This window comes from Mya arenaria, chromosome 15 (genome assembly GCF_026914265.1).
Source record: "Mya arenaria isolate MELC-2E11 chromosome 15, ASM2691426v1".
Lineage (NCBI taxonomy): Eukaryota > Metazoa > Mollusca > Bivalvia > Myida > Myidae > Mya > Mya arenaria.
Window position 1 is genome coordinate 17,255,754 of NC_069136.1, and position 23,558 is coordinate 17,279,311.

General features: G+C 35.0%; 1 protein-coding gene across 1 annotated transcript; it reads left to right on the forward strand.

The window, feature by feature from the left end:
• Positions 1-274: 274 nt before the first annotated feature.
• On the forward strand, positions 275-11,070 carry LOC128219156 (uncharacterized). The gene is made up of 4 exons (XM_052926977.1): positions 275-307; positions 6,960-7,057; positions 8,742-8,928; positions 10,583-11,070. Exons 1-4 carry the CDS (start codon positions 275-277, stop codon positions 10,715-10,717), a joined length of 453 nt encoding a protein of 150 aa, XP_052782937.1. The 3' UTR covers positions 10,718-11,070.
• The last annotated feature ends 12,488 nt before the right edge of the window (positions 11,071-23,558 follow it).

A 23,558-nucleotide genomic window follows, 5' to 3' on the forward strand; every position in this document is an offset into this window, starting at 1 on the left:
ATGCGTTTGTACACCGCATACAGTAGGGTGGTATGATGACCCCCAAATGGCAGCCGGCGCAGTTTATCTTGCAATGCGGACAGCTTTTGAGACTTTCGTACCGCCGGTAAGATCACATGTATTTACATTTTATAAAACAATGGCATCTGAATATCGTATTTCTGTATAACAAAACTTACATCAAATGATATGACGGCAACGAGTGTTACGTGTATCCGTGCGTCGAGTTATTATTTGCACACCCCAAATGTCATCTGGGACAGTTTACCTTACGATGTGGACAGCGTTTGCGACTCTCGTACCGCCGGTGAGACCGCATTTTAAGATGGATTTGTCTCACATTGTCTGGGACATTATAATTAATTATTATACACGAAGCTTTGCGTTTAATGCTACAACGTAATTGTTTTGTATTACGCGTAATTTATATTTATTCGTCGAACAATTTACCTTCAAAATATCAGGACTAATGTCTGGTTAAACTTCATATTCCTTAATTATTTAAATGTCAATATCACTAGTTTAAATATATTTATTTTACAACGATTGTGAAACAAGTTATTACAACATTATATTAATCACTCTCGTTGGCACGATTTTACGCGAGAGTGTGGTCTTGTGTTGTGGGGGAAAACGGAGAACCCGGAGAAAACCCACTTGTCCGGCTTGGTGACTCACATGCGCCCGAGCCGTGAATCGAACCCGGATCGCCTAGGTGAGAAGCGAGTGCGCTAACCACTGCGCTAACCGGACAACCAATCAATATCACTGCATTAATTGCTAAAACATACATAATTGCTGTTGTCTTTCTGTTTGCAAACATAACTTGTTTTGACATCTAGAAATATGTTGATATTAATTACGACGTCAGGTAAATATAACGTAAAAATTTCACACATCTATGACTCTTCTATGACACAGTACAGTAGATGGATGGATGGATGGATGGATGGATGGATGGAAGGATAGATTTATTTCGGCAATGAGTGCATAACAAGGACAATCAAAACAATATGGAATGTAAATATAAAAATATTACATAATATGCATATATTAAAGGTCCATGTCCTGCACACCAGCGCCAAGCCATCGAGGTCCTTTGGTAACATCATCAGCTCTCAACTGTAAAGTGTATTTCGATTCTAAAAAATTGATATTAATAAAAACCTAATCGTCCAAGCACCTCTTTTGCGAATTTTGTTAACCTATTTGTGTTGCGACGTTTTTGCCCCCCCCCCCCCTCTTGTTGGCGGTTTATGCACGCGATTTTTTGTGTACTTTTTCGAAAACTTATTTAGATCCTTTCTTCCAAAAGCAGACTGTCATGGCATGAGGAAATTATTCTATTGGCGAATTTTTCGGATATACTATTTCTGTCCATGTTACCTAGTTAACTCACGAGTTACGAGTGTTCTTTACAAATGTTTTTTTACATGATAAATATCATACAACCAACAAAAAATACACATAATGACTTTGACAAAATTCCTACTGTTTGCCTCATGTATATATGCATTTTAGTCGTTGTCACAAACAGTCAGAGCAATCTACCCTTGTTCAATGTTTAAAGCACTGAAACATTTATCGTAAAATGTCATATCTAGTATAGCAACTCAGCCCCAAAGCACGTTTTTGAGACTATGACTAAATATCTACAACCTCATTTTTGTCTATATAATTGATGTTTTAGTGTCGGTTGATTTAATTGAAAATTAGTTCCATTTCTCAATTTATTGAGGCAAGATTTACTTCATTACAGAGTCAAAACATATGCCGGTGTATAAAACATATAATAATTTACGATTGAATAAGTTTTCCATTACTGCATCATATTTTGTAAAAAGGTTTTTGACCAACATATTCCAAAAGATGTTTTGAATATAGTAGCGTGTTATACATGCATTTATAAATGAACGTTTTGAATTGCCCATGCACTTACCGCTATTTATTTATTTATTGTTCAAATGCTATTTGGGTGTAGGAGGATTATTTGTTGAAAGTACATGCATTTGCATTGAATATTATTATAGAGCATATCAGTTGTAATTTATTTTGTATCTTGTATAGAAAGGTAAATAAGAATATTTTTACATGTTTAAGTAAAGAATATAAAAAGATAATAAGATATTTTATGTAATACCAACATTTATATAATAACAACAACTTGTCAAGAATTTGCGTTTTCAACGAGTAAAGAACACCGCGCCGGACGGACATATTTAGATTGACAGAGAGGCAGACCTTGACTCTTATATAACCATACTAACAAACATGACATACTGACAGACTGATAAACAAGACATACAAACATACTCATAAACATGACATACGGAAATACTCATAAACATGACATACGGAAATACTCATAAACATGACATACGGAAATACTCATAAACATGACATACATACATAGTCATAAATATGACATACATACATACTCATAAACATGATATACGTAAATAATATTTAATTTAATTTAATTATCATATAAATCAAATGTCAATCAATATTGTAATCATTGTTTCTACATACAATCACTAATTCAATATTTAAACAAGAATGATATAATGAATAAATCGAACAAACATTATTTACTTGAAATCCAACAAGTCCAAGGCCATAAGTACCAATAACTGTACAAACAACAAAGAAATATACTTATATCTGTTGGTAATTGCACACAGTATGGATAAGGTATTCAGTGCATAGACGATTATATCAAATTGTTTGTAACGATTATCACTAAAGAATTGTTCTTATATGAACTTCATATTCTCATGAATTAATTGTCCAAAACATTCCGCAAATTGCGCTCAAATTTGATTATTGTTAATTAGCATTCCATCATTGTTGACCACATTTTCACAACTGCCAGGACCCATAGCAATCTATTCTGTCGGGTGCATGGATATCGGGCTTTTTTTAAATTATTCTAGAGCCAATTGAAGGGTTGTCAAAACTATGTCCTATATGACTGGCGATAGATGTACACTATCGGATAAAAACAGACCAGGCGATTTGTCGTTGAAGACCGAATGTTTGATGGCCTAATGCCCATGCTGTATAACGTAATGAATTAGTGCCCTATTTACAGGATCTCTGGATTTTTCCATTATTTTGTCGTTGAATGAATACCGCCAATTCAACCTAAGAAGAATGCATAAATGAACTATGTTAGTATGTGGATTCAATTGCATCAATGCAAGAATTACTCGGTTCATGTTTTTACGGAGTAGCCCACAGTTCTCGGAGCGCAAATCATTTGCTCTGTAAATATAGATGAAACATTTACAAGCTATGTCATTAAGTTATAACAATTATGGGATTATTTTTTAAGAAGAATATACCGCCTGTGGTTGCTTTCTCTACTTCACCATCGGCCCATTATTTGTATGTCCTCATCGGGTATGTTCAGCATACTTGCTAATGTTGTTGCATCGATTCTAAAATAATGGCTTTTAAAATTAGGTCTCGTTCCACAAAATTTAAGGCATTTCATTAACATTGCTCTAAACTGGTATTTTGTCAACGGCCCCCAACTAAAATGACAAAACAACGGACCGTCAATGTTAGGACGTACCGATAAATACAACTTTACAGCCAGTAAAGGGCATAAAGTACTATCCGAAGTTTGTGTAAATATCAATGAAACAGAGTTGCCATACTGGTCTGTTTTTGAACACCTAATGAGAAGTGTGCACTTGCATTCGGATACTGATATATCCGAAATCAGTGCCACTTTCGGCTAGGGGCCTGCTTTCCCATCTACTGCAATTTTTTCTACCCTAAGATAACCAAAAAATGCAATAACAAATGATGCATCAAAATGACTTGTTTCATAAGTTGATGATGCTACAAAAGGCAACGCTCTCAATATCTGCTTAAGAATATATACGGGGCGATTCCGCTGTAAACCACATAGCATTATCTGTATTATGAGTGCTTGAGTGAAATCTTGTAAATTGTTTAGCTTTAGAAAAAATGAAATCCCAGACAAATAGGCATTTATTTTGGAAATTGCACATTTTTTAATTTAGACAAATGTGCGACAAATTGAACTAAATGGGTCAATAAAGGAGGCCAGCAGTAAGGTAAACTGTATTCGTTTAAATAGTTTTATAATGCATTTATGGCCTGACTATAAACTTGCTTGGTGTTTTTGGAAACAGACTGATTAAACAGATAATTTACTTCATCTTTAAATATGTCCAAAATGCCTGCGGAATTGGCGTCTGCTGGGTATCTGCATTCGGGACCAACTGACAAAAGCCTTTGTACAAAGGGCTAATAAACAAGTAAAGGACTGCAACTGACGCAAAGATACTTTTGACTTTGTCATGATAAATTCAATCTGCTGTAATATATATATATTTTTGTCCTGCAGAATGCGAATTTCCATCAATTCAGAATCAAGCTCATAACGTTAGTTTCAAATGTAACCTGACAAACGGTTTTTTCGTCAGCGACAGGGATAGCTAATTTCTGACACAAACTGATTTTAATAGCCCATTCAAGAAATGTGGAGAATGTTTCGAATGTAGAGCAACTAATTGAACAGCCCATTGGCATGCACTTATCAATAAAATACTGATCACCAAGCTTAATGCCTAATAAATCAAAAACCCTTTGGGAAACAAGGTTACAGGCGAAATGCGTTTTTTTAATCCATCTTTCCAGTCCACGTGCCTTTACCTAGGCGCCTGACCATGTGAACCGCATTATCGAAATTTGAGTATTGAACCTTTGCTAATTCTGGGTCAATGAAATCATTTACACGTTCTAAATAAGGGCACTGGGCCAATAGGCGAAACTTTTAAAAATACAATGGGTTTATTAACAAATGGTCCTGACATTCTCCCAGCCTCTACTTCCGTTAAAAGTTTTTGCCTAACAATAGACTCGTGACCGTTAACATATTTCAATTTTAGACATTCAAAAGGTTAACGAGGCACCGAGTAGTCTAGAGAAAACCCGTTTTCAAAACCATTTTTAAATACTCGGCATCTTGTCTGTTAGGATACTGATCAAGCAACTGTCTTTAAACGTCGCATTTAATTTGAGTTTTACATTTTTCCAAAATAGGGACGACAACTATGCCTGGCGGTTGCAGGGAAATGTGACCTGTTTATATATAAGGGAGATAATCGCTTTCCAAATTGGGGGCGAACATTAGGGAGAGACTACAAGTTATCCATAAATGACCGTCAATAAGTGACCATGACCTTGAATTGTCATTAGCCATACGGAGACGGAACTGGATATCGTACTGGTAACAACCGCCAAAGGGGTTCGATTGAGTAGCCCCCCCCCCCTCCCCCACCTTACAATTGTTATGTACTTAAAAATCTCCGACCCCCTACACTGGTGTCTTTGTATGGATATCAAAGCATACTTTATGAATGCGTCAGTCTATTTATCGATATTTTTAATCTTCTGGAATTTATACTGTAGTTTTAACATCAATTGGTTATTAGTTAACGTCAATTGTACATTATTGTCAAAGCCATTTTGAGCATTAGGTTTTAAAAGAAAAATTAAATCTGCATATTTTCTATTCCAAATATTTTCCTTAATTTGATCCAAACATATGTATCAATCTCTAGGGAATTTAACAATAACAAAGGATCTTTCTCACTAAATGTATTCGTTGGAAAGATTGCCATGCCTTGGTTCGTCATTGAAACAGGCCGAAAACGTTGCCTGCAAGTTAGAACCACCACACACAGGAGGGGCCGGTGGCTAGGCGACCGGAATGCATGTGTCGTTGGGAAAATCGGCCCTGGTAAAGTTCAGCCTACTAGCGGTGCGGAGGTCCCAACGCTTGTCGGAATCACTGTCTAGTTGCCCGGGATGGGATGGGTGACCGACATTTCTGGCACCGTGGTGAAAGTAGGTTGCCCGTTTCCGGCAGAACTCGTGAAAGCCCTAGTCCACTGCACTGGTGTCGAAACACTGATGCATGACGATTGCTGATTTGAAGCCTTGGATACCAATTGTTGTGTACCTGCACCTGCAGAAGTCAAAGCCCTTGTTGTTAAGGTCGCTGTAATAACCGGAGGTTGATGGCGAGGCGAGAACCCGGGCCCAGATTCGCACGCCTTTGCTGAATGTAACGTGTCCGCAAATTTCGTACACGATCCACTAAACATGACAATGTAACCGCATCATGTCGCCGGTTGCAGGGCCTTACCCCTCTGACCCTTGCATTGGTCCTATTTTTGAGCCGGAAATTGGGCATAATTATCCGATGACAAGCTATTTTCTTAATTAAATTTTCTGTCCAAAGAATGCTGCCATTTTGTTCCGAGCTGAAAACATGTCATATGATGTCAAAAACAAACGTCATCATGGTATTACTCCAACGATATTGCTAAAAATGCTAAAATGACTTCGTCCCTGTTAAAGAAGTCATACTTATGTATTCCTTCTATAATCGGCATTATAACCTATAACCGATAATGCTCATTGTCAACATTTATACCTTCGTTGGTACCAATTGCTTTGAGGTTGTTATAGAAGGTCTATCTGTACTTTGTATTCAGAAAAAAACCCAGGTGCTTCCAAATCAGTTAAGGACCTTCCCTAACCCTAACCATAAGAACATTCCCTTACCCTTACCCCTAGATCTAACCCTCGTCCTTCGGGACTAGATAAGCACCTTCTACAATCTTTACGTTTTTGGGGAATGTAAAACATTAAGGCGTTTAGAAATGACAGTTTTATTAATTTATGAGGAAAACTATTTTACAAATGTAAACAAACATGTTTTGTGTAATAAGGAAATGCGCAGATTTCACGAAGGAAAATTTTATCTGAGATTTGTAAAAAAATCGTTTCCATTTTCACGTTATTCTACCAAAATGAGATTATCCAACACGTACAATGTCATTTGCTTGATATTTCCCTTTGGCAATTTACCTCCTGTGTATGTATATTCAATCATTATGTCTCTTTTTCAGTTCAAAGTGAGCTTAGGCTCAACTTATTCGCAGTCGGTTCCGTTTCCGTTGGAGACCGGAAGTAGTGTCAGAGCTGCGTTTACACCCACGGAAAAAGAGTAAATATTGTTTTCTTTGTAAAACAAATACAATAAGCGCCCTTGCGTTCTGTTAACGCTGCTCTCAATTGGAGCACTTCGGTCATTTCTCTTCAAAAAACTTTGGATGTACATGGACGATTTACAATTTAAGAATTCTTAACATTTAAATACGCTTTTAAATAAGTAGTTCGCGTAGTAATATCAAATAAGGAAATTACTCTGTATAAAGATTTATGCAATTATTAATTTTACTTGGGATAAATTTCAACTAACTAATAAAACACATGCTTAAATGCTATAATTGAATAATATTATTACTATTATTAATTTTAGGAACTACTTTAACTAATGTAACCTTATATATATGAGGCTCGTCTCATGGCGGAGATGGCAGAGATGTTCCGATTGTTCTGTGGTTTGGTTAGTTTCGCAAGCAAGCTAGTATCATGCCTATACCTTAGCGATTACTTTCGTGATCTCAAGAGTCGAAAAAAAATCAAGCATAATAACATTGTGGTAAATTGAAAGCAATTTAAGTATCTTTTTGAATTTTGCAAGCTGCCATTTATCATATACACGATGTTTAAGAAGGACAACTCCAGCAATTTCAGGCGTATCCATATCTTGAGCAATATTGATTTACTTGAGTTATGTCAATTGTCTTTGCATATGACTGGGAATCAATTCTTAACATCATTTTTCGCCAACTTTCAATATTAAAAGAATCTTGCATGGACTCAATAATTCATATTACAAATTGTTGTGGTGGAATAGGTGTTGTATATATCATAAATGAGCACTCCTTCCTTCAAATACATGTTTAAAGTGACACTCTTATTCAAAATCATTACATACAAATGTATAACAAACATCAGTTTTGACTGATAAATCTTTATCTACTTACTAAATAATTCATGGAAAATATTAATTACCTTTAACAAGATTTTAATCGTGTATTTAAAAGCAGAAAGCGCAAAAATATTAAATGATTGGTGAATGCTAAAATATTTACTGTGGTCTGCTAAAGTCTCATAAGGTAGAAATACTGTGTTTTATGCTCATTTCCTTCTATTTAAACACGGCATCCTTCATAAGAACCATTGTTTTCGACATTTATTCATCCTTTTGGGACTATTGAAACAATATTAAATTACAGTATTAAATGTGGTAAATCTAATTTTGGAGTAAGAGTGTATCTTTAATTGTAAAACCTACTTGTTTAACCTGTTTATGAATAAAATAAACAGATGGCGATCACTGACCGAAACGTCGACTCTTATTTAATTTTTTCGCCGCGAAACCAAAACAAATGCACATGCGCCTTTTCCGACCATGACCATGTTCGACTGTTTATCCAAATGTTCGCGTACACTGTCTTAAAAAGTTGACCACTAATGATTCTATTTTAAGATTAGTTATTGTATACAATTTAAATTGTAACATTCTATGCACCAGAGATCTTTGTCGACTATCACGCGATACATGTAAAAGGGGTAGTTCAAATTTCGCGGACTTTGTCTTAAAATTATGTTTACAACCATTAGGTTTATTTTATAATTGATTTTTGTATTAGTATAAAAATGATATTCGTTCGAACAGACAAAACCACTAACAGTTAAATACTCAGTTTTCTATTAAGAGACAGACCCTTAATTACACACACATATGACCTTTTCATTGAATTTAGTTTCACTTTTTGCAGATTTTCTTTAAACCTGTATCTGGATGCAGAAAACTGCTTCCTACATGTCGTTGCACGTGGAGGAACATTGAAAGTAGATCAAATGATTAATAACGTGTGGCAACAACTCTTGACCGTCGGTCCGTACCCGGGCAACATTGGCCAGATGCAAGAACTTAAAGTTAAGATACACGACAACTACGTCCAGGTATGTCATGGTAACCATTTTTCTAGTATGGGCATTTCTACTGTGGCATTTAAGATGACAAATGCGTAGCTCCTTTAGGATTTTCGTAAGGCATGTTCATCCTTTTCCGAGAATAAGTGCTTTCAGTATTATGTTAAGGAATACGCGTTATATTTCTGAGAAAAATGTAAACGAGGGTTAACCCAGAAGATCGAATACAACAACTGTTATAAAATTGAAATGGTATAAATATGAAATTTTCGGATTTATTTCCTTACCATGTAGACATATTCCGCCTGTCGAGTAGCACACAAACGTACATACCTTACCATTTAGACATATTCCGCCTGTCACGGTAAACACAAACCTACATACCTTACAATGTAGACATATTCCGCCTGTCGCGGTGCACACAAACTACATACCTTACCATGTACACATATTCCGCCTGTCACGTTGCACAAAAACCTATATCGTACATACATTACCATGTAGACATATTCCGCCTGTCACGGTGCACACAAACCTACATCGTACATACATTACCATGTAGACATATTCCGTCTGTCAAGGTGAACACAAACCTACATACCTTACAATGTAGACATATTCCGCCTGTCGTGGCGCACTCAAACGTGCATATCTAACACTGTAGACATATTCCGCCTGTCGCGGCGGACACAAACCTACATACCTTACTATGTAGACATATTCCGCCTGTCGCGGCGCACACAAATATACATACCTAACCATGTAGACAGATTCCGCCTGTCGAAGTGCACACAAACAAACATACCTAACCATGTAAACAGATTCCGCCTGTCGAAGTGCACACAAACATACATACCTTACCATGTAGACATATTCCGCCTGTTGCGGCACACACAAACCTACATCTTACCATGTAGAAATATGCCGCCTGTCGCGGCGCACACAAATCCACATACCTTACCATGTAGACATATTCCGCCTGTCGCGGCGCACACAAACCTACATCTTACCATGTAGAAAATGCCGCCTGTCGCGGCGCACACAAACCTACAAACCTAACCATGTAGACATATTCCGCCAGTCGCGGCGCACACAAACGTACTTACCTTATTCTTAAAAAAATCAAGCATGTTGTTTTGTGCACCCTTTTCCGCATGCGGCGCCGCAAACAAACGTGTTTATCCGACTTAATAGGCATTTTCCCCACATACACATGACCTTACATACATTAGTATCAGGGGCGGATCCAGGAATCAACGTTAGAGGGGGCGTAGCTTAGGGGCGCAACCTTTTGACATGCACCCCTCCCTCTGAACCGAAAGTGTATGGCATAAACTGTTTGCATATGGATTGGGGGTTAAGCAATCAAGAAAAATTAACAATTTGTAGTTGGAAATGATGCATTATGGGCGTATTTTATTATTTTTTATCTCCTAAATTGACATAAAAAGTAAACTTTGACGATTTTAGAGGGGGCGCGCGCCGGATGCGCCCCCCTCTAAATCCGCTAGTGAGTATATACACATATTCCTTCATGTCGCCACGCTACAAACGTATATACCTTACCATAACTTCAATTTTCCGATTGCCGTGCGCACATGTTTATTTCGCTTAGGCATCGTGTTGCTGTTTATAATGCCGTTTGCTATGATATTTAGTTCATTGAATTTTGTATTCGTTACAGGTGTTCCATGACAACGTGTTTCAGATTCAACTCAACACCATGCTACCGTCTGCGAAGATCAGAACGTTAACATTTGTAAATGATAACGATTCAGTTGTGATCGAAATACACACCATGGAATTGGAGCGACTATAACTATTGTGTTATTGAATTTAAAAGTAGCAATACATTTCGAGAAATTCGTATACTCAAAATCATGGCAAACATTAAACCGATTCATCGTTTTCGATTTTGCAATTGATATAATGTATGAGAAAAAAATACAAATTCGAGCTTTTAATGTCGTTGTGTATATATACCAATTATTTTAGTCAGATCAATTTTAAATTTAAATTATGAATAGTTTATAACTAAAAATTAATGCTTCATTTTATGGAAATTTCGAAATTTTAAGAATTAGGATTAATCTTTTCCTTTCAATATAAGTCAATTTTGATACTCATTTCTCGGCCTTTCCAAATGCGATCTTTGCATGCTAATATGATAACAAATCGTGTTTAAATTAATCTTCTTTAATCGTAAAGTTTACCAAAAAATATGAACGAAATGAGGTCGCTTTGGAAATCCTTCTTGATATTCATTCGTTAGAGCTGTTTCCGCTCACTTGAATTTTGCTTTATATTTCAAACGCAAAATAAATAAATTCTTCACATCATGACCACTTGTTGTGTCGTTTAAGTTGAGTTCTATAAAACGTTTGTGTTTTTAAATGACTTTAATTGTGTTGATTATATTTTGGCCTTACACCATTATACAATTGCCACACATCGCAAGAAACTAACAGATATACCAACCAAGCTGCGCTAAATAACCTACAACTTCCGTTAGTGTTTCGGAATATAACGTCTAACATAGAAACATCTTTTGTAAATGTTATATTGGTGCCAATGTTTATGTTCATTGATGTCACTTTTCCACCTTCACGAACATAGGTCACGTTTGTTTTTGTCGTAACATTGTTATGGTCCATAAGCGGATCGTAAAGTTCCCATGGGTATTTTATCTCAGTCCAGAATCGTTTTTTGTCTTGGGTTGTATATCTCGTTTTCCCCGAGTCTGCCCGATTCGAAGTCCAGCTGCGTTTGTGAACTTCCATTCACAGTTAATATGAAATCGGGTTGAAACTCATTTCCGTAGATTCCGGCATACTCGGAAATGTCCGGTAAGAAAGCAGAAATTTCCGTCAACCTCGAATCTGTCTCGTTTTTCCAAGGTTCGGGAAAGGAGCAGGCAGTTGAAGACTCCAGCCATGGTTCTTTGTCCAGTAATAAGTATTCCAGGTAGTACATAGTTGTAGTCAATGATGTGTTCTGGTAATCCTCTAACATGCCTCCATTTGTACTAATAAATATCCCTGCAACAAATATTTGTACATTTACTACAGTGAATCAGGCTTTAAAAAGTTCAAATGATGATATATTTTTTCTACAACTACGAAACAATTGTAAAACCAAAACATATATTCATCAACTTACAAAAAAAAGAAGCTAAACACAGTTTCGGAAACAAATGATAAACATCCGTTGCTGTCGACTTTGGCGGTACCCCTTTTCACCCCTTCCCCCATACATTAGTTTTCTAATTAGATGCGAACTATCAATAAGGATATAGTAAGTCTTACATCAGGAATGAGTAATTCTGAGCTATGATCCTAATGATGCGTTACTAAGTCTTAATTATGATATACTTAGTAGTTTTTAGGAGATAAAAACTTACAATTACGAGACATTTCGTTTAGCGCTCTTAATCTCCTCATTACGAGTTAGTTTCTCCTATTTAGGACTAACGAACTCCTTATTAGGAATTGTTCATTCACTTGAAGCATATACTGCGGATTGGGACATTTCCATTAATACATCATTATTAAAGTGGACATTAAAGTTGTATAAGTATGCACGATGTGGAATATATATTATAAGTTTCTACATCATGTCATTTATTGTTCATCGAAACATTGCAAATTTTATTATACTTTACACTTTATAAATACCTTCATGTTAACATTGGAAATTATACTTCACAATAACACGGTTTTAAATGTATTTTGTATAAGCATTAAAATTGATGAAATGTTAATCAAAATATACATTTTTACTTATGGACTGTAAGCATAGTTACCAATATCTTCCTCCAGAAACAACCAGACCAGAGTTGTGTAAGGCCACATGACCCCACTGTGCCACACCGCTCAGTAACCTGGAAACACAGGCAAGCGTTATGTAAGACCACACATTGTTGATACTTATATTAGGTAGAATGAGTTAAACATAATAATCTATTCTTTGTTTAACTGTTGATGCTCAAAACCCAAATAAAGAGTCGTGATATATATATATATATGCATATATATATATATATATATATATATATATATATATATATATATATATATATATATATTATCACTCGTTATTTCATAGCTAAAACAAGGTTGAGTCCATCACTTATTCGGAATGAGAAACTATGGTGATTTTTTTAGGATAATACGATATATTCCCTGACTTGCTTCAATATATATATACTCTGCTTTAATTTTTAACAAATGTGTGCCATTTTTCTGCGAAAAATGATTTTGCACCTATAATACGTTGTACATACGTACTAACCTTCTTCAATATGATATCGATATTTTTACCATTATATTTTGTGTCCTGACAAAGATGCAAATCCTCAAAAGTGTACAGCAGCTTGATCATAACTAATTTCAAACATTTCTCGTGCAATGCCACAAAGTACACTATATTGCAGGACGCTGAACATTATCCGTCTTGCATTGTACGTTGACACCATGTCTAGACAGCCTTCCTGAGGTTGATAACAGGCGATAAATTACGTCATAAGGCAACACCGTGCATGGCAGTGTAATTACAGTATATGGTTAAATATATAAATTTATCGTTATATTTACAGCTAAACTTTAGTACAGGCCCGTTACATCTCTCTTGAAAGAGCGCTAGTTAACTAGCGACGGAGCCATTCAATAAAGTTAACCAAGACTCGCGATTCTAGGCACCACCACTTTAGTAATAATACACGTGAAAACAGCATGATAACAATTATAATTCAATATTTTTAAACGCAAATATGCACAATACAAAAACTTGAATTCATACCATCATAATTTCTGGCGAACCATGCGTATCCATATCCGACTTGCACTTCAGATATGGAGAATGTGGGTTTGGACACGGTGTCCATCCCATTCACAGGAATGACAGCTAAAATACAAGTATGATTCTCAACATTTGAGGTACAGTAAGGAATCCATGTATAGTTAATTGACACAATTCAGTCTTGATAACATTTAAATGCATAAACACGAAGAATCAAAAGTAAGTAAGCAAATTGAAATATTTGTTCAAATATTTGCTAAATTTAAGTATCTGACTACCTGAGAAAGCTTTTCTGAAGAGCTTAGGGTCGATCTATCAGCTGTTCTACAGTCGTATTCCCATTGTTCAGGAAAAACTGTAAATAACGCACCATATTCTCTGCAGACGTCAATATGGCTCCTGCTGGCTCCACCGGGTGCTGTCTGAAAATGGTGACAAGCTCACAACATTTCTCTTAAAATTTTAAACAAACATAAAACAATACGCTTAAATCCGTTTGAAATGGGTAACGTTCCGTGTTTTACGTCTTGCTGGGTATAAGTGATTTAAATAATAAATATAGTTAAAACTATTAGGAGCTAGTAGTTTATAAGGGAGCATACCCATAAATATCTGAAGTTGAATTCTCAAACGAATCGTCCTTGTATATGTACGGATGCACCATTTCACTTGAAAGAACGTCTGATTTCTTCTTCAGTATTTTAGTTGACTTCATTCCAAGGGGAACAAAAAATCGTGACGACACAAGATTTTCCCACGTGTCCCCACCTTACTTTTCTGCCACATGGGCAAGTAACATGTACATGTAATTGTTGTAGATGAAGGAGTCTGCAATAAAATATCATATGTGAAACGATTCATAACGATTGATCCATTCTTTATATTGAACGTGTACGCATTTTGAGCTAATGAGTTATATAAATTGTAACCATTACTAAACAAAATTACAATTTATACAAAAGTCCGCTCACGTTGCATTGCTCATTGTGTTGTGTGCATTTAACTAGAGCGTTGCGCCCATGTAGCAATAAAATAAAACAGTTAAACAATACGTATGACATATACATTATAATTGTGTTCAAATATGAGATGATTTATTATTTGCAAAGGTCTTCCTTCGATACGGAAGGTGGGAACCCAGCTATGATGCCACTGTCGGGGCTGTTTAGACATGTTCTATGTGACGAAAGGTCTCGAAGAGTTGTCTACCGTGTCCTATGGCCGTCAATGAACCCATACTTAGGGCCAAGATATGTCGGATATCTTCGTCGTCCACTGTAATCTTTACTAAATAACCATGTATTGCGGATTTTGATTGCCAAATGACTTAAATCACTATTTGTATTCAACGCTAAAATAGTTACAAGGCGTATATGAGAACCCGAAATAAAGTACACTCGAAACTGGAACCAATCACACATGAGTGAGAGACAGGCGGGCTGACCAATCTTCTACGCAGTGATTTTCCTTTAGCGGAAAACGATTTCAAGTGTTTATATGTGTATTCCATTAAGACATCTAAATAAAGTTCGACTCTCCAAGTATCGTCCGGACACCTTTGGTTTGCAAATACTAAGATAAAAAGGGAATATAGTTCTGTGAAAATACATTTGTTTGTGAGCAGAACGTGGTTTGTGTTTATTGATGTTATACAATTGTACAAACGGTCTTTGTAATCCGTCAATCATTTCATGAGTTTAAGTTGAAAAGTGACCATATCTGCCTAAAAACGGAGTTTGTTCTCAATGTCGAACTTGACCTGTAGTTTATAGTGTTAGATATTTGCAAGAAAGATTATTCCAATCCGTCTTTAATTTCATGTGTTACACAAATGACGAAGTATGTTTTACCAATGCTTAACTAAAGGTCCTAGCGTCGTCAAAAATAGTTTGTAACTATACTCGAACTTGACTTATATGTGTTTGTGTTAATTAGGTTTACATTTAAATTCATCGACCCTTGCATTAGTGATCGTCCGTACAAGACTGACGGACCGACCGACCGAACTAACCTTAAAAATATATATTTCATCACCAAAATTTGTTGGTTTGTATTATTGAATTAATAAGTTATCATTTTTGTAACGTGAACAAAATACATTAAACGACTTATTGTGTATGTTAATGTTAATTTGTCGTTCTTAAGGCCATATGAAATTGAGCATGTGGTTAGCGTCATGATCCCATTTAAAAGGCCATAGAAAAGAAGGTAGTATTCTCCAAACAATCACTGGCCTTGCTAATATACTTCACCAATGCACAATAGTAAGAAGGCATCATACACGTAGTGTGGATACATAACATCCAATAAATTTACGTTTACCAAGTTTTGCATAGTAAACTAGAACTTGTGCATATTTCTCTTTGCCGCATCAATATACAAAGTTCCATCATACTTGTGTTTGCATTGGCCTTTAACCATTTTATCACATGATTGTCATAATTTTGAAGTATCTAGTGAAAGTAAAGATAAACACGTTTGAACGTTTTTAATTAGTTCTACGTTTTCACATGAAATGATCATTTGCTTTAAAGGTAAGTATAGTTGAATATACTAGCCACTTTCTCCAAGCATTATATAACGTACATGCAATTAAATGGATTGGGGGTCGTTTAAACTTATCAAGTATCTCTAACCTCTAGGGCGTCACATATTTTTACTTAGTATAACAGTGTACGCCAATCCGAGGCCTTATATGTTTAAAGTATTTATTTCTTATTTGTGATAAATTGTTTCTTATTGCTAAAGACAATTCATAATGATTAAATAAATTGCTATAACTGCTCACACACATATAGCCACGCGTACTGTTTGCATATGCAAAGCCGCAATTCCAGTGGCAACGCTGATTTAAATGACATCACAATATCTTGCAGTGATTGCCAGGTTTATTTTACAGGCGCACGGCTTAATCCTAAAACTGATGCAATTTGGTAGGGACTAAGACACCAAGTCAATTAGAATTTTTTAAGTAAGTTCCTTGTGAATATGTGAATATGTAACCGGAGAGGAGCGAAGCGACCGTAGTTTCTTTAAAAATTACTTAATTAACCCTAACCTAAATATACTTAACTCCAATGTAAATAAAGTCCATTCTAAGGGCTGGAAACCATACCGCTTGATGACGCGAAACAACATAAAATCAACCAGGCGTCTCCTAGAGGCTGGCAGTAAAACAAAGCTGCTGAATATCAGAACAATGTCGTGAAGTTTATATCTTGATATGTGCTGTTTGAATGTGTGTATTTAATTATCCATGTAACGACCAGATGGCCAGAACAAAAGGTCTACACAATGGACAATGCTTCCTGTAGTCAGTGTGTGACCTTTCCGTATGTTACTTCAGTTTTGTGTCAAGACTGACTTTATTTATGCAGTGCATTTTAGTACAGTTTTGATGTAAATGCTAGTTGTTGTTGTTTCACACTAACATAGGGCGGATTGATCAGATCATCATTAAATTAAAAACTTTCCTTCCAGCATCGTTGTTAACTTTATAAGGTGACGTATTTAGTGCTCATATACCCAAAAGACAACATGTACATCTTAAACATTTGATTAGCATTAGAAACACTGTAGATCACAAATGTGTTTATTAAGTTATTAAGCATTAACGATGTTTAAAATACCATGATGATTTGATATGCTTTTAGAAAAACGTGCTAAATTGAAATTAAATAGGATTTTTCATACATTGTCAATTCATCGATGAATATGTATGTGGTTTTTCTCTAATGCTATTTAAATTACAATTACCACGCCCCATTTACAGAAACAAGTTTCTATTAACAAACAGAAGTTGGTTTTTGGCCATGCCATCCACAAAACAAGTCCTTATAAAATATAAAAAACTACTTTCAATGTATTGAGAGCGAGTTAACTCTAATATCATAAGTTGATTAAGAAGAGCACAAATATGCCTCGATTCTATTTGTTGATTACGCCCGAATTAGCGATATGTCACTTTATTTTTTTCTCTATCTTTTGGATGAATACAACATTAACAGTAAATGGTCATAGAGAACAGGGAATGAATAATGGCCAGAGTAAACATAGTGACAGGACCGCTGCTTTTCATTTACTTCGGCCTAAACGTTAATTTGACGTCGGGATCTTGTGACGGTGGTATTCTGCTGGTAATTTTAGCCTATATGTCCATGATTCAGTACCCTCGCTCTCCATTTCTGGGATCTTATGATTAAACTTATTTATTTTAACTGCTCTTAGTTGATGCATTTATTTCATAGAAAACTGATTGTTTAGACAGAACCATATACTCATAAGCATTATTCATGATTGAGTCCCGAAGTGATTATTTTGAATAAAATAATTTAAATATCTCCATACAAACTAAAACAACTCTCTAAATAGCAATGCAACAACTCTAGATTAAGTATATTGTAACATTAATATTTGAAGCATTTCAGTTCACAATTGTTAGTTTTGAAGAAAAAATCGAATCTTTAATAATTGGCGATATAATACCAGTTTTTTTTATCAAGATCCTAATTATTGCTTTGCCATTTCGCATCGACTCTACCAACTTTGATAAATCGGACTGTAAACATAATTGTAAAACGTCAGGAAAATGTGTTATATTTTTTAGCAAATTATATAGTAAGCTGTCGTTTATGAATTACCGTGATCATTTATTACTAGAGCATTACAATGCGATAAGGCGTATTTACCATAATTGTGATGTTTGTTAAATTTGGCAAGATTATGTGATTTGTATGAATATAACAATGTTCTTACTTTGGAAACACGCACCACAAGATATATTTCATTAAAATGATATTTCTATGTCCACATGTCTAATATATCATTGTTTTTGTTTAAAATCGTAAGCTAAAACTTTTCATTAGCGTATGTAAATGAAGGCTGATATTTAGGTGAAATATTTTCACAATTTGAAAGTATTTAATAAATTAATCACACATTTGATTGAATTATGTTGCCTTGTGAACGATGAATATGTTTAAGTTCCTAGATAAACGATTTATATGTGGTTAATCTGTAATTGATCAAATGAACAGGACCAATTGCCGCGGGGCGAACTTAAATTGTTTCAAGAAAAAACAAACTCTAGTTTGGCTTTCACTTTCAACCACAAGAAACAGAATACAAAACCTTATCATCATCTGTAATTTGGCTATGTTACGATCATGAAAACCTTTGCCAGTTACACCTTTGGAACACATTGAATTGATCTGAGTTACATATTAACGGCTAGATTCAACATCTCATTGGAATTTTCGTTAATATAAAATTTTGGCTAAACAATATCAATTTCCAAAAGAAAATGTACTTTAAGGGAATAAGTAAGCTTACACTTATTTATTTTTACAACGATTGTGAAACAAGCTATTGCAACTGATACAAATCACTCTCGTTGGCACGATGTTGCGCGAGAGTGTTGTCTTGTGTTGGGGGGGGGGGGGGGGGGCGGAATACCCAGAGGAAATCCAATTGTCCGACTTGGTGACCACAAACCAAACTCACATGCGCCCAGACCGATAATAGGGAATAAGTTAACTTCTGCGTTTTTCGTTATGTAAAAATAAATCACTACAGATTAAATTATTGCTTCGTAATTCTAACAAGATATCGATTCTCGAAAGGAGATGTACATTTTGGGAATTCTTTTAGGTTTGGTGATATGTTAAAGACGTTCATTCCAGAAAGATTTCGTAAGATGCCAATCTCAATGATATAATGGCAATATCAAGGACAAGCCTAGTGGCCATTTTAATTTGCAAAGACCCTGTTTACATACACTGACCGAAAGACACACAACGTTTATACTTAAGACAGACCATAAATACGTATAACCTATATTTATTAATATATATTTTGGTCAGAGAAAACTGAATGCAACGCGGTGAAAGTTAGCAACAAATAGATACAAATTGGTATGTTAACGTTTTACATTTTACATTCGATTTTCTGAGCCTGAGTTTAAACTCGAAAACATCTGCAAACAAAATCAAAAGGCATCATAATTTTTAACAAGCTATAAATATCGGTCTGATGATTTTAAAACATAAAGCTGATTTCAAGAAGGAAGAGTATGGCAATTCGAATTTCTGCAAACGCAGTGACATAAATTGTACGAAAAGATTGAAATTTAATTGTAAATTGTAAATTACCAAATATATTGAAAACAAGTAAGTTAAAATTCCGAAAATGTGACAATACATCAATCGTTTTAGTACTTTATCAAGAGTGCAAGTCCCTCGCCATTACCCTGCCGTTTCACAATAACGTTATTTACTATGTCGACTGTCGGTCTTATTGCACAAAGGCCGGGTGATTTGTTGGCTCATTTGCGTCTTGTTCTTGACTTATTTGGTGTTATATGAGGTGTCGTCTAAAAACAAAAATCTTTCTTTGATATTCATAACGAAACAGCTATACTGACCGGCTTTCAACAAATTTCATAACTAGATTTCAACAGTTTACATGGTCGATTTGAAAAGCTATGTTGCCTGTATTTAGATAAAGTGCACTATTCAAATCTATTGATAATCATGGGCAGCTTTCTTTTGATAATCCTGGGCAGGCGTTTTCGCTTTCTTTTGATAATCATGGACAGGCGTTTTCGCTTTCGTTTGATAATCATGGGCAGGCGTTTTTTTTCTTTCTACTGATATTCCTGGACAGACCTTTATGCATTCGTAGTTTTATTGATACTATATTGCTAAAAAAATATCTGATGTCCCTGTTTTAGCCAATTTAGGATTGACAAAATACATCGTAGTTATTGGGTTTGTTTTAAAGAGTAACATTGTGTTGTATATGGGTTACACATAACCTTGACATTGCTTTGGTTGCTTGTAAGTAGGGCTTTTCATTAACAGCCAAAGTACAAATTTAAACCACAGACAGATACACTTAACACTTAAAAAACTCTAGCTATCAACACAATGCAGCAATAATTCCAAAGCTTTGTTTTGCTGGCAAAAGTGACTACGATTAAACAATTAATTCTAAACATTTAAATCGGACGCTTTCCTGTTCATATTTTTCAAATTAAATGTTTGGACATTCAGCACTTAAACTACAACAAAACGGGTTGCATTGTATCAATAATTTATATTGCCAGTAAATAACGACACCCTACTATTGGTCCCTAGATATTACCCTTCCGTTTAATTTGGACGCTATTAACTATGATAAATAGAAATGTCGACATAGTCGGATAAAGTCTGGGAGATGAGTTGCCTTCGAGCATTTCTGAACATAGTCCATACCAAGAATATTTTATTGCTAATGCATGCATCACTGTCAATGCGATTGGTCGTGTTGGCCCGGCGATGTTTGTTGATTGTACAGGCGGATGAATGAAAAAATATATCATGACAGTAGACAGCTGTATTGCGGTATGAAAAGCGTCTGGTCTATCTATGGTATCTGGTATTGTGACCAAAGTTGCACATACAGTACTTATAATGCATACAAAATTAGGAATAGTTTCCGGTAACTAGATATTGATAAGATAATATGTAATCTTCAATAGTGAAAAATAAAATTTCGAAATCAAGCACGATGTTGTTTTTTTTTAATTTCATTAAAACATCATTTGCTTTGTTTAACCTCACGTTTTCTTCGTTTTGTATGTAAAAGTGAAACGATTCAAGTTAATATAACACTATGAATTATCTGAACCAATTAAAACAACAAATTATTTGTCTTGTTTCGAGAACTCAGTCCTTGGTTCATTGACTATAGTATAACAGTTACTTCATAAAAAACGTCACAATATCTATGTTTATACCAAGCAAACTCCGTCATGTACTTTAAACTTTAAAGAACACTTGAAATGTAGGAGACTGTTTTATATTTAACCTTCTTTTTTAGGAGTTTGCGTTGAATATTCAAAGATGGCACAGGCATTGTACTATACAGTGACAACTTTTACAGTTTCAGCAGTGATGTCATCAATTTGCCCAAATTCAATGAAATCATGTTACTGCTGAAACAGATGAGATAGATGACTTTCTATTGGTTGACTGCTTTGGTGATGTTCGCAATATTCAATATTTAAGATGGGTTAAATGTACATGCAAATAAATCGATTCGAAGACTGTTGATAGAAAACATAACTGCATCTCATATGACTGCCGAATCTTAAAGGAATTTAAAGATTGTACTTTTGACAAAAAAGAATCGAGTTACTAAAATTGAGAGCGAGGTATTTAACCCGCTTTCAGACACACTGACAAAATTAAGACTCTTACGCCTCAACATTTTAAAAGGTTGGAAGGTTGGATCTTAACGTAGACTCATTGTTCTTAGACGATAATGGATTATACACAGAATTTTTCCCTAATTTCGTATTCGAAAATATCAGTTTAAAACCTTTAAAATTGTTATCATTAAGACATTGCAAAATTGTTGACGAAATGAATGATGCTTTTCTTGGACTAGATGGATAAGATACACTTAATCTGGCACATAATAACATACCGAAAGCGGCAAAATTGTTATTACGACTGACAAATTTGAAGAAGATTTATCTATCCCTGCTGATGTATATCGGTGATTACGCATTATATACTCTCTCAAATTTGAGGAGATTGATTTAAGACACACGAGTATCAATGCTACCCTGAAGTTTGCTTATGCTGGTTTTAACAATAGCTTGCAGATTTTACTACTATACGATGCCGAATTGGAACATGGGAGAACACTCGGAGATGTCAGTTTTAAATGTTATCACTCATCAATAATCCCTTTTCTTGTGACTGCGACGAGGTTAAAATCGCCTCAACCAATGGTGTGTTAGATTTAGACGCCACATACGCAGATGGCTATTTCAAGAGAGAGAAATTGGCGCATGTTCATAAACTTCCGTTGGCTTTTGACATTTGTGATACGACCGAAAATAGAACCATAACTAATTGCCAATTCATGCTATAATATACCTCGCAGACATTAATAATCGATTTTTGGGTTTATTGCACATTGTTGCTGTTGATATTTATCTATTTTTAGGGAATGTGTCCAAAAAGGCTGTCAACTTGACCCTTATCAGTACAACATTCTGTACAAGCTCAAATGAAGCAATGAAATGTGTTTTATATACATGTATTAAATAATCCAATTCAAATCATATTTCTATTTATACATGAAAAACGTATTTTTCATATATTAAAGAACTATACTTATTGATGGATGCTCATTGTAGTCATATGACATTGTTCATATGCATATATATGCATGTTTTAAAATTGATGGTTTATCTATTTGAACATTAAAAGTAGAATATTTTTTTCTACATTTTTTATTTTAAAAATATTAGTGTTTAAAACAATTGTTTATAACAAGATCTAGCACAAAATGAATACCCCACACGCCTCCTAGACACCAGAACGATTAACTATTTCTTTAAAAGGGAGCTCTTACTGAACTTCAAGCATGTATTTTATTCTTATCTTGTTTCTATAATTGTAGACATAAAATACCCTTTTAACGTGCATGAAAGATAGTAAAAAACGTTTTAGGCAAATACATTTTAACTAGTCGTACTCAAGGCTATACCCATTTTTTATGGTAGGCGTCAAGAACCAAAATTAAAAGGCAATAGATGGAGAGGCTATTATCTCCAATCAATGCCCCTGATAGCATATATGCAAATTATTAAGAAATTCAATGCATCGTACACATTTGCAGGTCGAAAAATTAAACGTCTTCTTCACTGTGATTAATTGGCATTGTGGTTTATGTGGATCAAGTAATGACCCGTTCAATACTTACGGTACATATCATTTATGCACAATAAGCAACATCTTTATGCAATTGAACATTTAAAAGAATATTCTTGGAACGTCCTATCACACATATTGGTTTGTATCCAGTCA

Excerpts from the sequence above, each read along its gene's own strand:
- LOC128219156 (XM_052926977.1), top strand. The coding sequence starts at position 275 with ATGTGGACAGCGTTTGCGACTCTCGTACCGCCG. Across the intron at positions 308-6,959 it reads TTGCGACTCTCGTACCGCCG|TTCAAAGTGAGCTTAGGCTC; the intron begins GTGAGACCGCAT and ends TCTCTTTTTCAG. Across the intron at positions 7,058-8,741 it reads TTTACACCCACGGAAAAAGA|ATTTTCTTTAAACCTGTATC; the intron begins GTAAATATTGTT and ends CACTTTTTGCAG.